General features: G+C 39.0%; 1 protein-coding gene across 2 annotated transcripts in view; it reads left to right on the top strand.

Moving 5' to 3' along the window:
* The window catches only part of Vwa8 (von Willebrand factor A domain containing 8), a 443736-nt gene that overhangs the window by 401463 nt on the left and 25047 nt on the right, over positions 1-17226 (top strand). For both annotated transcript variants that reach the window (XM_004844253.3, XM_087197309.1), the window contains 2 exons: positions 12618-12743; positions 14842-15000. In XM_004844253.3, the coding sequence (XP_004844310.1) occupies positions 12618-12743; positions 14842-15000 (285 nt within the window). The remainder of the gene's footprint in view (positions 1-12617; positions 12744-14841; positions 15001-17226) is intronic.

Genomic DNA, 17226 nt, shown 5'->3' with positions numbered 1-17226 from the left:
GTACTTACCTATACTCATAAAATATTTTGTGTCATTACCCAAATGCTAGCACAACATTTTCAAATCCTTCTCCTACTGAATTTTTATTTTAATCTATAGAGGAATTATTCTCATGTGGGCTTGCCAGTCCTCAATATAGGGAGCTAGGATTACTTAAAAACAAGCTGCTGGCCCTCGGTGGAGAAGATTTTCTGTAGAATATGGAACTTCACATTGTAACTTGAGCAAGGAGGCTTTGATTTGTCCCCTTCTTGTGATTTTCTGCTGGGCCTGTGTGGCCCTGCTTGACTAAAGTCTTCCAGCGTCTCTGAGGTTGCTGTGTAATCCCAATAACATGAATGTTTTCTTTGGTGAGCAACACAAAGTCTGGCCTGAAACTAGAAAATTATCATTTGAGATGACTTTCTAAGCTGGGTTGAGATTTAAGGAGCAGGAAATGCTCTCGCCACCTTTGTTGACATCAGCTTTAACACAGGCCTGTGTTGTAGTGTGCATCATTGTTCTCCACTTACATAGCTGCTAGTACTTTCCTTGCCCTCTTGACTATTCCATTTGTACTATCATATCCTAGTTATTGAAACTTCTTCTGAATTTATAGCAAGAATTTTCTCGTTAAAATAATAAAGTCAATTATACTTGATTCAAAATCTCATTCTTTAATTGCAGCATTCCCAAACAAAAGAAAGTATCAATTCTCACAAAAAAACCCACTGATTTTAATCATACTTTCTAACGTTTTTCTAATCTACAATCAGTAATTTCATTCTCAGTCTAAACTAAATTAGTTTTTCTCTGATTGCCTTGGCTAGCATGATATCTCTTCTTATCAACCAGTAATTGTGGGGTTTTTTTCCTCCAGTATTTCAGGATGAACTTTTGTTGAGATAAATAGTGTCTTGAAAGCTGAGCATGTGGCATGCCCTGTGCTTGGCACTGAGGGCACAAAGATTGATAAGCTGTTGTCCCCATACTAAGAAGGTTTTAGTGTCAGGGGGCAGAGAAGAGACACACTGACACAGATCGTTTCAGTTTAATACTCTAAGTGCCTAGAGGGAGGGAAATAGAATAGAGCTAAAGCCCAGAGGAAGGACACATGAGCCAATCTTGACATACACAAAAGTATTAACCAGAGAAAGGCCTTTCAGCAGAAGGCACAGCATAGACACAGCCTCGGGGATGAGCTGGCTATAGGCAGGACTCTTCCCAGTGTGAAATGTAGATGAGGATAGGAGGCTGAAAGGCAAGTAGGTACAGGAATAGGACCTTAGGCTTCACTCGAGTCCTTCCCTCATGTGTAAAGATAGAAAGCATTTTCTCATTTCTTTTACTTAATCTGTAATAACTTTTTCATTCAATGACATTTATTTTAAATCTATTTTGCCTAAGGATTCTCCCCTTCAATGACTAACCTTTTAGGGAAGAGGACAGATGTGTACTTGCTCAGAAGACATAATATGGTAAATGCCACAGGGAGGTAAACAAAGTGCTGTGGGCATGTTGACAAATATGTGAGTCATTTCTGAGCTGGACAGTCAGAGAGAAAATCACAGAGAACGTGTCCCTTGAGCTGCTACCAGACAGATGGACTTGATTTCCACTTGTAACTCTCTCCTAAGCACAAAGGTGAATGGACAGCGTTGCCAGCCTTCTCAAACCTTCTATGGGAAGGGGCCAGGCCTTTAAATCCAGCATGGAATAATATTTTTGTACAATACAATAGAAATGAATTACTAAAAAAAGAGCTTATAGAATGTAAGCCCAATTGCTTTTTAAATATTAGGTTTAACAAATATAAAATGTCTTTGTCAAATTGCATTCATGTTTCTAAATACTGACTGTTGATTTCTGTTACATATTGCATCACTGACCAGTTGTGTTTAGAGACTGAGGACAGTTTGTGAAGCAATAGTCTAGACAGAAAAAAACCTCTGAGCGGAAGATGGATGTTTGAATACCAGGCTGTTTGGAGAATAGCAAAGAGTCCAGAGTGACGGGAGTTCATAATTTGGGAGTGGGCTTGAGGGCAGTTGGTAGTGGGACAGAAGAGAAGAGAGCGTGAATCCCAAAGGGCCTGGAACACCATGCTGAGGAGGGTGACTGTAGTCTATAACCAGTGTGTCACAAAGGCACTTGAGAACAGGAATATATGGTTCTTTCTTCTTTAGGATGTGTGATATCCATAAGAGAAAAAATTTCAGGGAAGACAGAAGCAGAAACCAGAAATCAAACCATAAAATTATGTCAGTTTTTCAGATGAGGAATGATTGGAAGCTGAAATAGAATATTTAAAGTGAAAACAGAAAAGGTGAGATAATTTCAATAAGCAGTTTAGAGGTAGAACAAGAAAACAATAACTGGGCTGGAGATGTAGCTCAGTGATGCTGCGCCTGCCTGGGAAGTGCAAGGTCCTGATTTCAATTCCTGGTACCAAAAAGAAAAAAGAAAGAAAATAATAACTGACTGAATGTGGAGTGAAGGGACTAGAGATTTCAAGCCCTAGAGGACATAAATAAGGAACATAGGAACATATGGAAGAAGAAAGACTTGTAAAGAAAGCAAATGTTAGTTTTGGATGTTAGTGTGTTTTCTTATTACTGGGACACTCACATGTAAAAATGTCAAGCTTGGAATTTGAAGTTTTTCAGATGTGAACCTGGAGTTGAGGAGCAAGGCTAGGACCAAATAGGGTTACATATCTGTGTGGATATCTACATTGTTATGGTTATTTGCACCCCAAGCCTAAAAAGTTGTGTTGACCAAGGCAAGACTAGAGAGCAGAGAAGGGAGAAGGGTGAAGACAGCCACATCAAGGAGTAACTGAATTTCAGGAGAGAACAGAAATTGCCAATTATTCTTTCATAGCACATCAATGACTCATCTCAGCATATGGTGTTAGTGCCCCTGGGAGGACAATTTTGACCCAGGACAGCTTGGAAATAATGTCTTGACTTCCAGATTGCACAAGCATGGTTGTCTAACCCAATCTCTGCCAGATGACCATTAAAATAGTGAAACTTTATAAATGGTGAAAACCCATGTAATAGTAGGAATTAGGGAAGGGTGCTAGTGACATGCAAGAACCTTTGAAGAATTTTTGCCAAGTATTTATATAATGCAATGGGACTCCTATGAAATACAATTCAATAACCTTCCTAGAAATAGTGTTACTAGCAAGTAAGTGCATGAGTCCTAAGAGAATCTTAGGGGATCTCGTGATATCCCTTGATTGCAGAGGCAAGGAAAAAGCAGAAGCGCATCACCTGACTTCCATTTTGTCAGTGCCAAGCAGCAGCATCTGAAAGCAGCAGTGGGGGGGGGGGGGTAGAGAGGTTTGGGTGTCATTCAGCAACAGCAGCAACAAGCAGAACTGGAAGGGTAGTAGCACTGGGAAAGCAGCCAGATAAACCCTAGCTTGTACTTGGCTTAAAGATGAGATCAAACAAAAGCCAAATGGTGAAAGTGAGCCTCACTGCAGTGGCTTTTCCAAACAAAATAAGAAATGATGTGGAGATGATGTTATCATGCTGGGAATGTCCAAAGTTCCAACTCCCACAGTTCTAACTCCTTCTCTGTGGAGTTCTTGAGCTGGTAATGTATTAGTTCTACTACCACCAGTGTTACGGTTTATATCACGATGTCCCTTCAAAGCCTCATAGGTGGGGCTTTTGGCAGGTGATTGAGTCATGGGGGCATAATGTGTGATACTCATCAGTGGATTGGTCCACTGATGAGTTTATAGCTAAATATGAGATAAAGTCTGGTTGGAGAAGGTCCCCACTGGGGACTTGGAAGGCTCCATCTCCTTCCTTCCTCCCTTGAGACCTCTCTTTCTGTCTGTCTCTGTCTCTCTCTCTCTCTCTCTCTCTCTCTCTGCTTTCCGACGCCATGCCATGAGCTGTTTCTCCTCTGCCATGCTGCCCTGATTTAGAACAAGCTGACTGTGCACTGAAAGATGAGCCAAAATAAACTTCTCCTCCTTTAAATTGTGGGTGTCAGGTATTGTCTCAGCAACGACACAGTATCTAAGACAACCAGTTTAAAATTCTCAAAGCTAATGGAGAGATGAGCACCTCACCACAGCCTCACACAATGTTAACATTTCACAACTGAAGAGCATATCCTAAAAGCTTACAAGCAGATAAAAACCAGCTATTGTCATGGCAAGAAAACTTTATCTTACATTAGTTCCCCCGAAACACTGAATGTGGAAGATAGGAGAATGTCTGCAGGATGCCAAAGGAAAAAGTTATGGCCCAAGAATTCTACATTCAACCAAAGTGCAAAGGTGACAGATATTTTCAGATATTCAGACACTTAAAATATGTCAAGTACCCATTCTGAAAATAAGTTTGAAATAAATATACATACACATGTGCACACATATGTACATATAGACACACATGCCAATTAAAAGAGGAATCAGACTTCCTTAAGAATGAGAACCTTGTGGTATAAAAGGAGTAGCAGTGAGCATTGAAAGCAGAGAATCAAGTCTAATTGTGGTAAATGAGTTTAAGAGGAAACTTAAATATCAAGAATGATTCTTTTAAAAACATATACAATTATAAAATTATACATTTAATAATAAACAGGCTAAATTCCATATTTTTAACATTAACCAAAAATCAAAAAGATTTTTGGGTAATTTTATTGGTTTTAATTAAGTTGGTATAAGAACTTACAAATAGAAGGAAATAGATATGCGATAATTCACATTATATATGGGAAAGAATTTGCTGTGAATTTAGCTCCGTGGTGCTGCCGCCTGCTTCAGAAGTGCAAGGTCCTGAGTCCGAAAAAAGAATTTATTCTTTTTTATTGGTACATTTTAGATGTACATAATGATGACATTCATCATAGAGAATTTGTACCTATTTTGCTGCTTCTTTTTTTCCCATTCCCCTCTCCTCCTTTCAACCCCTCATCCCCTCCTTATTTTTTTTTATTTTTTATTTTTTGGTGCCAGAGATCGAACTCGGGTCCTTGCGCTTACGCAGCAGGCAGCAAAACCACTGAGCTAAATCCCTGGCCCAAGCATCCCCTCCTTATTTACAAAAGCTTTGTTTCCACTTTTCCTTCTTTTTTTTCTTGTCCCTTCCTTCCTTTCTCCCTCCCCCCTCCCTCATTCTTTCATTCTTAAAAAAAACTAGAAAAATATAAATTCAACCTGGGTTTTTTAAGATATACAGTTATTCATGTCAGTACTTTTAAATGTATTCCTTGCAAATCACAACATGTTTTATAAAGATTCCTTTGCCTGCTATGTGAAGAGGGAACTGTGGGAGGGTTATGGCTTATATCTAGATGCCCTCAAAGCCTTATGTACTTGTAGAGGCCTTTGGGGAGCTGATTGGATCATGGGGGTTGATACTCATCAGTGAATTAGTCCACTGATAAGTCTGTAGCTAAATGTGATTTGGGGAGGTGGAGCCTGGTTGGAGGAAGTGGGTCACTGAGGGCATGTATCTCCCTTCCCCACTCCTCCCTTCATACTCTGCTTCCTGACCACCATGCTGTGAGCAGTTCTCCTCTGCTGTGCCGCCCTTCCTTGGAGCCGGCCCACTATGGACTGGAACAGCTTCAAACTGTGAGCTAAAATAAACCTTTCCTCTTTTAAATTCTAGGTTTCAGGTATTGTATCTCAGCTATGGGACAATAAGTAAGACAGTGGAAAGGGTGAGAGTAAGGAGACCAGTAGGAGGCTGTGTGGTATGGGTAGGAACAAATGCTGGCAGCACCAGCAACAGCATGGAAATGGTGGGGATGGCAGGTCCTGCCAGGAGTATGGAGATCTGCCAGTGCATTAGGTGTGGATGAAACAGGAGTCAAGGGTGTCTCCTGGATGTGTGGCCTGAGCAACTAGAAGAGTGAGGGCTGCCATTGCCTTTTCCTGAGGGGGAGGGACCTACAGACAACAGATATTTGGGGGTGGAATCCAGGGTTTTGAACTTGTTAAACAATTTAAGATGCCTATTATAGATGCACCCCTGATATGTGTAGTTCCCAGCTCCTTTGAGATAGAACATATTTAATTCTTGAAACCTATTGAATTCTTAACACCTGAAATTGTTTATGTTCATTAAAAAAACACTGCAAAATGACAGTAAACTGTCTCCCAAAGTAATGATTTAGTTCCACATTGGCACCCAAGGGTACAAACTCTTCTAAGAAAAATTATCTTTGTACATGAATCACCATTTCCCCTTGCAATGAGATGTTACTTAGAGAGAGAGAGAGAGAGAGAGAGAGAGAGAGAGAGAGAGAGAGAGAGAGAGAAAGGAAGAAAGGGAGAAAGGGAGAAAGAGAGAAAGAGAGAAAGAGGGAAAGAAAAGAAAGAAAGAAAGAGAGAAAGAGAAAGAAAAAGACCACACCTATAATCCCAGGTACTCAGGAGGCTGGGGTAGGATTGTAAATTTGACACCAGCCTGAGCAACGTAGTAAGACTTTGTCTCAAAAAAAAGGTGGGGTGGGAGGGAGAGTGTATTTCAGTAGTAGAGTGCCCCTGGGTTCCATCCCCAGTAATAGAGGAAGAGAGGGCAGGGGAGGGGGAGGAGAGAGAGAGAACAATCCTTGGAATAAGAAGATGTATATTTTCTCTTTTCTTTACCATACTTTTTCACTATTTAGAACCTAATATATATTTAGTAATGTTTTTTGTTTGTTTGTTTGTTTGTTTTGTACCAGGGTTCAAAATTCAGGACCTTGCACTTGTGAATCAGGCAGCGGCACCACTGAGCTAAATCCCCAGCCCTTAGTAATGTATTTTTTTTTCTTTTTTTTTGTACCCGGGATCAAACTCGGGTCCTTGTGCTTGCGCAGCAGGTGGCGAAACCACTGAGCCAAATCCCCGGCCCTAGTAATGTATTTTTATTGGGGTTTTTTTTGGTACCAGGTATTGAACTTGGGTCCTTGTGCTTGCACAGCAGGCAATGAAACCACTGAGCTAAATCTCCAGCCCTAGTAATGTATTTTTCATAGCTATGTCAAAATATTGAGAAGCACAAAGTAAATTTTTTGTTTCTACTTATTAATAATTTATAAATATGTACAAAAGTTTTCCTTAATCTAGCAAATATTCTTTGTTGGAACATAAAAAGTAGCATAAAAAGTATATGTTGACTGAGTATGGAGAAATGTGATAAAACAGTATGTTAAAATAATGGGAGCTAATGTTAAATAGGAAAATCACTGTTCCCAGGGAATCCTTAAATATCCATTTACAATTACTTATTCATCTATTTTTCCACATGCTTTATTCTATAGACTGTTAATATTTTCTATAGAAAAAAATGCTACTTAAGATCTCCAATTTCTTCTAATGGAATAATAGAAAATTGTCTGGATTGTAGAGTTTATAGGTAAGGGAAGTCTTACTAAATTATATCCCAAATAAGAGAAGCCTTGTGATTAATCAGAATGCTTTCAGTGCTAAAATCACAAGACAGTATCACAAACCACAAGATAATTAGTTTTGGTCAAGCTTATTCATTCTAACATCCTCAGTGCCACAGATGAGTTTTTGTGTGTGTGTTTGTGTGCACATATGGACTTTTTGGTTAACCAAGGTTTCCCAGAAAATGAATTAACCAGAATACCTCATTCTCTAAGCATTTCATTTAGTCTAAGTGTTCTTTACATGAAAGTATTAAAATGATATTTCTTTTTAGAAAGTCTGTAACTTCGATTTCTTAGCAGTACAACCTAACTTTATATATAATATAATGAATTCTCATTAATATGAATTTATTGTATAATACAAAACAGATGCGCATATTTAAAAGGATACTTTGGTTCATGCAATAGGACTATATAATAAAGAACATATTTGGCCCCTTTTTATAAGTAAAAGCATTTATTTAAATACAGTAGGAACTTACTATTTCAAAAAGTATTTCAAGGAGTCACATAAAATACAGAAGTCTTTATATACTCAGTTCAAAATAATAAATGTTTTTATTTAGCCCTCAGTAACTTTAAGGGCTCCCTTTCCAGCCCATGGCCCTCAAGAGCATCCATTCTGTTAGGCCTCTTCCCGTTTTCAATTTACAAGTGTTAGCTTGCTAGAGGATAGAAAATAAATTTTCTTACCATATTCATCTGCAAGTTACATACTTAAGAACTAATGAATAGTTGGGCCAGGGATTTACCTCAGTGGTCCCGCCGCCTGCCTCACAAGCACAAGGTCTGGAGTTCCATCCCCTGAACCAAAAAAAAAAAAAAAAGTACCAAAGAATAGTGCTACTATTATTAAAATGTCTTTGTTCCCAGTAGTTCTGGTTTAAAAGGCTGATACATACTTCTCAAAACAAATGCTCCTAAAAGTATCAAAGACAAACTATACCAAAAATAATTCATTTATCTGCAAATATAAATGAAGGGCACATACTATGCACCCACCAGAATGTCTGAAGAAACTTTTTAAGCTATCAGTACCAGGTGTTGGTGAGGATATAAGCAAATGAAATCCTTGGGCATTGCTCACAGGAATGTAAACTGGAAAAACCACTTTGAGAAATTGATACAGTATCTACTGAAGCTGTACATAGCCATACTCTGTGACTCAGTACTTCCACCCAACAAAAATATATATCTGTTCCAAAAGACATGGGCATATTCATGATGGTATTACTCATAATAGCCCCAAACTGAAAACAATAGAACTGTAGAAAGGACAAATTGTGAAAATCATACGATCGAATACTGTTGCAGCCATGAAAAAGAATAAAATACTGCTGCTTACAACAACATGACAAACCTCTTACAGGGAAAACGTTGACCAAAGAAGCCAGAGACAAAAGGATATGTATTGTATGATTCCATTTCTATAAACAGGCAAACTTACTCAATAATAAGAGAATTTGGGATAGGGGCTGCCTTTGGCAGTGGTAAAGTCAAGTCCAGAACAAAGAACTGGGAAGTTTTGAAGGTGTGGGAAGTTAAAATGCTGTGTTTACTACATAACAGCTCATTCGGATCTGCACTTAAAAATGTATGCACTTTTGGGCCGGGGTCTTAGCTCAGTGGTTTCGCCGCCTGCTGCACAAGTGCAAGGACCCAAGTTCGATCCCTAGTACCAAAAAAAAAAAGCAAAAAAAGAAAAAAAATGTATGCACTTTATTACATTATACTTGAATTTGAAAGTTGACCAAAAAGAACAAGAAAAGGGTAGCAGATTTATTGAGGAAAAAAGCATATACTTCTCCCTCACTCAGAGGACAAATTTTGCCAAGTCCTTTTCTTTTATTAGCATGTGTAGTGGTAACAGTCTTCATGCTAGATGGTACTTAAGTTTGATAATCATTATAAGCAAGAAAGTGAAGAGGAACATATTTTACATTCTGTAACCCCCTTACCAAGGGCAATAAGGAACACATGTCCTAGTCAGGAACCTCTTTTAACATTTTTACAAAGCCTTAATTACTAGCATGAATACCAAAAGAAAAACTCCACAGTGCTGTTAGGTCTCATGTAACAAAATTTCACTGGATTTTAGCTCTATTGCTCTTCATCACTCTGCTACCTGCCCTCAGCATCCCAGATTCATGCTACATATAATTCCCCATGGGTTTATCTAGTCTGTTACAGCAACTTCTGGATTCTAATGCTGATCAGGAATTGATATCAATAAGTCAGGATTTCACAGTCCTTCCACAAGGAATTGACGTTTGCTCACTTCATGGTCTTGAAGAGCCTCATATTAAATTAGCCTTGAAAGTTAATGAAAGCTAACCAATAAGACTTCTGTCTTAAAAATCTATTAAAGATAGTAAAATAAAAATTTATTCTCTCCTGGTAAATGATAAATATCTTAGTATAGTTTAGTCAAAAACAAGAATACCTAAAACAGTGAAACATAATTACTCCAGATCACTTTATTACAGTGAGATCTTTATAAATAGATTTACTAGTTCATTCTTTTTGGTGCTGGATAACATTCCATTGTCAGGATGAATCAGGTTATACATTCACCAACTGAAAGGCATCTTAGTTGCTTCTAAGTTTTGGCAATTATGCATAAAACTGTTATAAATAACATGTGCAGATTTTTGTGTAGACTTAAATTTCTAACTCATTTGTATAAATATTAAGGTGCACAATTGCTGGATTTTATGGTAAGAGTATGTTTTGTTTTGTGAGAAATTGTCAAACTGTCTTCCAAAATGGCTGTAGCATTTTTAATTCCCAAGAGCAATGAGAATTCCTGTTATCCACATCCTTGTCAACATTTGGTGTTGTCAGAGTTTTGGATTCTGGCCATTCTAATACAGGTGTAGTGATATCTCATATATGTTTTAATTTGAAATTGCCTAATAACATATGATATTGAACATCTTTTTATATTCATATTTGCCATCAATATATCTTCTTTAATGTGCCTGCTCAAGTCTTTTGCCCATTTTTTAAATCTTTTTTTAAGTTGTTTTATGAGTTCTTCATATAATACAGATAAATGTTCTTTATCAAAATTACTGTAACTGAATATAGATGTGTTAATATAAATATGAAATAAAAGAGGGAAACTCCTAAGTCATCAGCATGAAGATGTTAATTTTGGTGGGCAGTCAATTCCTGGTACTGTACATGGTATATGTCCCCTGGGAATATGTTCTCGGATGTGTTCTTGGCAAGAACCCCATAATCTCACAGAGAAATCAGGGCATATTGGAGCATAGCTGCTATCATGTAAAACTTGCTAAGATACACAGCTACAGGTGGGTAGGAAGAGAGGTGGACATCACCTTTTAGAATCCTTTCCTACTGGTTCATGGATCAGGGAGACATCCTTGACCACACAGTGCCATCCTTCTCAGGCCCCCTCCCTTGTATCAATTATTGGGATCCAACTCCTATTTCTTCTTTCCTGTCATTCCTGGTGTCTGGAATGGATAATTCCCCAGGCTAATTTGTGCTGGGAAATGTTGTTATGGGTAATCATTTAGGTACCTTCCAGCCCTGACATTTTATGATTCTTAGAAGTGCCATGCTGTGGAGCACTGGCTTCTAATGCCTTTCATGGGTGAAGACAGACTCTCACAGAATAGTTGGCTGGGAAAAGAAGGAATAAAGAAAGTAAAAGAGAATATGGTAGTATGTTCAGCTGCCATCAAAACAATGTGAAAATTGAATACTTGCACTGAGTTTAAGAGGAATCTGGGATTCATATTGGAATAAAGTTATACGACATGTTAAGTAACAGAGGTGCCATTGTTATTGTTAAGCATTGACTTTTATAAGTTTCATGAACACATTGACAAGACAGCGACCCTGAGGACTCCCTACCCAATCTTAGTGTGGTTTTATTAACTAGTTTTGCTTTCGCTACTACAATAGCTATTCATTAATTTTGTAGGGGGTTTTAAATGCAGATCACAACTGTAGTAGCACGTTTTTTGGGGGTTTTTTTGGTACCAGGGATTGAACTCAGGACCTTGCGCTTTCGAGGCAGGCAACGGAACCACTGAGCTAAATCCCTGGCCCACAACTGTAGTAAAAATCAATTTAAATCCCATCCTCTTAGCTGCACATGGTGGCTCATGCCTGTAATTTCAGCACTTGGGAGGCTGAGACAGGAGAATTAGCTCAAGTTCAAGGCCAGCCTAGGTTACATAGTGAATTCAGAGCCAACCTGAACTACAAAGGGAGACCCTATCTCAAAAAAAAAAGTAAATCCCATCCTCTTACCATAGAAGAAATATAAAATACCAAAATACTAACTATAATTCCACCAACCTCCCATATTTTTGTGTGTATGAAGTATAAAATATCTTATAATCCTGTTTGCATGTATAAAAATATTTCAGCTGTTCTTCCCAGGTCTTAATCTAAATATAGTCATTGGCTATCATAAACATGTTCTGATTGGGATATTACAATTCTTTATCATTTATCCCCTCAATCTACCTGATAATGATTGTAAATTATTGTGGCAAAACAGTATGTAGAAGCCAGGGATTTAGCACAGTGGTGCCGTTGCCTGCCTCGCAAATGCAAGGTCCCAAGTTCGATCCCTGCTACCAAAAAAAAAAATAGTATGTAGATATACCTATGGAAAAGTAATTCAGAAGACTTTTAAATACAGAAGATCAGAGAAACGTGAGGGGTACAAAACATTCATGTACTATTGTTTGCAGCTGTTTCCACTTGCACGCCAAGTCACAGAGAACTGGAGTATCAAATTCTTTTTCAAAAGAAGGCGATCACATTTTCACTGGGCTTGCAGACAGTGTTAACAAGTTCAACCTGATTATTTTGGTACATGATAAATTTTTTAGAAGCACTGTGACAGAAAATCCATAAGAAATGCATCCTCATTACATTTCCAGATATTGAGCTTTTCTCCAGGGGTTCATTTGCATAGTCTTCCTGTTCGCATGTCCTTCAAGTGAGTTTGTTCTATTTTTCCACATGTTAAAACAATTAAAACTGACAAAACCCACACAAAGGACATTTCTTTGTCAGCAGACCAGAAACTAGTCCCTTTATATGACTGTGTTCCTGCAAAACTATCACATATTGAAAAGACTTCTGGTGTGTTTCCTGTTATTCAAGTACAGTATGTCAAAGATCCTGCAGAATTAATTAAAGATGTCTGTGTCTGGGTTTGTGTGTCATTGTAGGCTAAAGGTAAAGAAAGACAGTGGCTAAGACACCAAGCTACTGGGGAACTAGATGATGCCAAGATCATTGATGGGCTGACTGGAGAAAAAGCCATCTACAAACGTCGGGGTGAGCTGGAGCCACAAGTAAGTAATGAACTGGTAGCCTCAGGTTTCCATAGTTCACCCTTCTTTACAGAAATATGCTCCCTTGAGTTGTGCCCAAACACCATAAACCCTGAATATGGAAACCTAGGAAATGAAAGAGGGAAGGAGAGAAGGGAAGGGGGGCGGGAGCCTAAATATCATACTATTTATTGTACAAATGAAGATTTCATCAAAAACATAATGCACACTCAAGTTGCCTTATTTAAGGAACAGTCAAGACAAAGACTATTTACAAAGATAAGGGTGGGGTTTAGGAAAGCCCAAAACATTCAGTGCTAGCAACAACAGATCCAACAGGGCAGAGCAGGGCATCCTGAAACCTAGAAAAGGTAATTTGTGGAGTGCTGGTCTTTGGTAGAGGGAGAGCCAACCTCTGGGTTCCAGCAGAGAAGAAGCTGAAGGAACAAATAACCCAACCTTTGCCTGTAATCTGCTAATGCCACCCACCACAAGAACCTTCTGGAAGCAGACAGCTAAGAGAGCTGCCATGTGGCCCATAGAGATCCACTCCCAAGACACAAAGCAGGTGCCCTGAAGGAGAAACTGAAGGCACTGTTGTCTGTGACTTCCAGAGGATTCCTCAAGTGACCACAGTAAAGCAATCTTGGTGGTTTTCTACTGTTTGGTAACTTTAAAGATGTGTGACCACCATATGACTTAGGAAAATTTTAGGAAATAAGGAATTGTCCCTTAGAGAACTCTAATTGTTGTAGGTAAGGTTTTAGACAGCCATAATTCTAAAAGATTTGCTGTACAATTGCAAAAGGGTGAAATATTGAATCTCTTGTACAGCTTGGTAACTTCTTGCAACTCTTAATACCCAGACTTGCCGCTGAGTAGCCACTGAGTGCTGGGAGTGCAGTGACTCTGGGGCAGGGAGAGTCACTCTATTTAAATGTTTGCTCAGAGAGGATCTGGTGGTAATTTGGAGAGTTCTTGTTTGTGTGTCACTGATATGAGTCAACTGCTTTCTTTACTGACTCATTGTGGTCAGCAAGTATGTTTGGATACATCTGAAATTGTGAGTAGTCATGGAAACATGTGTGGCACTGTTGTTAATTTGGGCAGACTCAACAAGTTTTTCAGAAGTATATTGAATTTTCCTCAAACCATTATCCTCTAATACCCACAGCATTTTCCTGAAATTACTGGCTCTGCTCATTATTTTTCACGTATGTCAGCAACTATGTAATAACAGAATAATCTGTATTTTTTTTCCTTGTTTTGTCAGTGAAACTGACAAATAAGCTTTTCTTCAGTTCTGTACATTGGCAGATAGGAATCCAAAATCAAAATGAATTCTCCTAAGTTTTGGGGTTTTTGCTTGTTTGTTTGGTACCAGGGATTGAACTTGGGACCTTGCGCTTGCAATGCAGGTGGCAGAACCACTGAGCTAAATCCCGGCCCTAAGTTTTACGTTTTAATTGACAGTTGTGGCCAGACAGCAAATTGACACCACTTTCATGTTTTAACTCCTGAGAAAAGAAAAAATCAGTTCAGTAACTAGAAAGAAAAGAAAACTGAAAGCTTATTAAAGACAAAAGACATTTTAAAATATTTTCCTTAAGTTCTTTGCCAAACCCCCTCTCCAATAACCTTGTTTTGGAAATCTGACATTTTGTACAGCCTATGTGGAAAATGATTTTCAAGTGACTGCATAACAGGTACAAGTGAAATTTGTGTAGGCTTCCCTCCAAAATGACACAGACTTGCTCAAATCACTGACTCTGAGGCATGGAGTGAAAATGATACGTTGGAGTTTATATCTTCCCAGATTATTATTTTTAAACATTATACTATGTTTTAGGCATCATCCTCTACAAGGCCACTTTACTAGACTAGACTGGACCTTGAAAGAACTATATTCCAAAGCAAATCTTTTCCATATGGCTCTGACTACCAACACAAGTCTGGAATTCAATTTGGCTGAAATACAATCTGTGGTCACCTCTCCACCTGCCAGGACAGCACTGTGAAGGGCTGAGGCTCAGGGCTGGCACTCTACAGGCTGTGTGAGATCTCCCAGGACTGCAGCCACTGATGGGTAACCAACTTTTGCCATCATTCTCTCCCTCAGCTGGGCAGCCCACAACAGAAACCCAAGCGTCTGCGCCTGGTGGTGGATGTGTCTGGCAGCATGTACCGCTTCAATGGGGTGGATGGCCGGCTGGAGCGCTCAATGGAGGCTGTATGTATGGTCATGGAAGCCTTCGAGAACTATGAGGAAAAGTTCAAGGTAATGACATGAAGTAAGGATGATAGGTGTCATCAGCCATACCTGCCCAGGAGTGATGGGCAAGTGGATGCAGACTATCCAGAGCAGACAAAAAAAAAACCAAAGAAACAAAAAAACTTGGGGTGGGGATTTAGCTCAGTGGTTCCACTGCCTGCCTTGCAAGCACAATGTCCCAAGTTCGATCCCTAGTACCCCCCCAAAACAAAACAGAGCAGACAGAAATCTTCATCCTCTCACCAGCTCACTTATTTAGCGCAGACAAAGTGAGCTTTTTGTTTCATGTGCTCTAATAATACCATAATTTAAAGAACTGCTACCTTGGATTACTACAGAAGAAAACACTGCACCTTATAAGCTGTATATTAACCGTAAAATTAAGAAAGAGATGACTGGCACTGAGAAGTATCAAAGTCTGTTCCAAGATTTCTCAGAGCCCCTTGTCCTCATCCTAATGCCCTGTACCCATCTGCTGTTGCCCCATGGCAGCCAGGCAACTGTCCAAGGCTTGAGCAAACCCACAAAGTGCGCTGTTCTCAGCCTCACTTTCCCTTTCCATGTGGACAAGGATTACACAGTAAGAGATGTCTCCCCAACTGACAGTGAAGATGACCAGTCTGGAAAACAAGCAGCCTCTCATTTAAACTGTTTCCATTTTGCGCTTGCTTATCTTACTATAGAGCCTCCATTTCAGAGCTCTGAACAGAGATGGGATCCCCCATACTGCTGTGTCCTTTTTTTTTTTTCTCTTTTTTCGTTTTAATTCTTTTATTGGTACATTTCAGGTATACAATACGTTTACATTTATCATTGGGTGCTTGTACCTGTACATGATGCATCTTGGTTCTTATTTTTTTTCCCCCATTATCTGTGCGCCCTTCAGCCTCCTCCACCCTTCCCTGTTTATAGATTTAGTTTCCTTTTTTTTTTTTTCTTTTCTCATAATTTTCCCTTTCCCTTCTTCCCTTTCCCCTTCCCCTCCCACCACCCCTACACCTTTGGACGTTTTCTATTTTCAAATTATCAATTATTCATTTTAATCATTTTAATCCTTATTTACACTTTCAGTTTCTCACACTAGAGAAACTATTCGGTATTTACACGTGTGTCCTATTTATTTCACTTAAGAGTATGGCCTCAATATGCATCCATTTAGCTATAAATGACTCTAGTTTCTCATTCTTTTTTTTTTTTTTGGTTCCGGGGATCAAACTTGGGACCTTGCGCTTGTGAGGCAGGCGGTGGAACCACTGAGCTAAATCCCCAGCCCTAGTTTCTCATTCTTTATGGCTGAATAGTACTCCATTTTATTTTAAAAAACCACATCTTCTTTATCCAGTTTCCAGTTGATGGGCACTTGGACTATTTCCAAGCTTTACCTATTACAAACTGCCGCTATAAACATAGGTACACATATATCGCTGTGGTATGATTCTTTTAATTCTTTGGGGAAGATAGCCAGCAAAGGAATACCTGGGTCAAATGGGACCTCTCGTCCTAGTTCTTTGAGGTCTCTCCATACTGATTTCCACAGTGGTAGCACCAGTCTGCACTCCCACCAACAATGGAGAAGGGTTCCTTTCTCCCCACACCCCTGCCAGCATTTGTTATTGGTTGATTTCTTGATAGCAGCCATTCTTTCTGGGGTGAGGAGGAATCTCAGGGTTGTTTTCATCTGCATCTCTCGAATGACCAGTGATGTTGAACATTTTTTCATATATTTATTTGCTGCTTTTACTTCTTTGTCTGAGAAATGTCTGTTCATTTCAGATGCCCATTTTTTAATTGGGTCTTTGAATTTGGGGGGGGTCTGATTTTTTTCAATTCTTTATATATTCTCAATAGTAGAATATCAAGTAGTAGCTGTACCTTTGAGGTACAGCTGCTAAAAATTTCTTCCCACATTGTAGGTTGTCTCTTAGCTCTGTTGGTGGTTTCTCTTGCAGTGCAGAAGCTTTTTAATAAGAAGAGATCCCAGTTGTTGATTCTTTGTGCTAGCTCCTGTGCTACTGAGGATTTGTTCATAAAGTCTTTTCCTATGCCAATGTTATCAAGAGTTCTAGCTAACTTATCTTCCAGCAAGTTTAGTGTTTCTGTCTTAATATTTAGATCTTTAATCCACTTCAATCTTAGTTTAGTGCATGGTGATAAGTATGGGCCTAGTTTTAATCTTTGGCAGGTTGAAATCCAGTTTTTCCAGCACCATTTATTAAATAGGCTATCCTTCCT

This window comes from Heterocephalus glaber, unplaced genomic scaffold (assembly GCF_053883595.1).
Source record: "Heterocephalus glaber isolate CG9 unplaced genomic scaffold, H.glaber_assembly_v1.0 deba00001666, whole genome shotgun sequence".
Taxonomy (NCBI): Eukaryota; Metazoa; Chordata; class Mammalia; order Rodentia; family Bathyergidae; genus Heterocephalus; species Heterocephalus glaber.
Note: the sequence above shows the minus strand (reverse complement) of the source record. Positions and strands in the feature narration are given on the sequence as shown.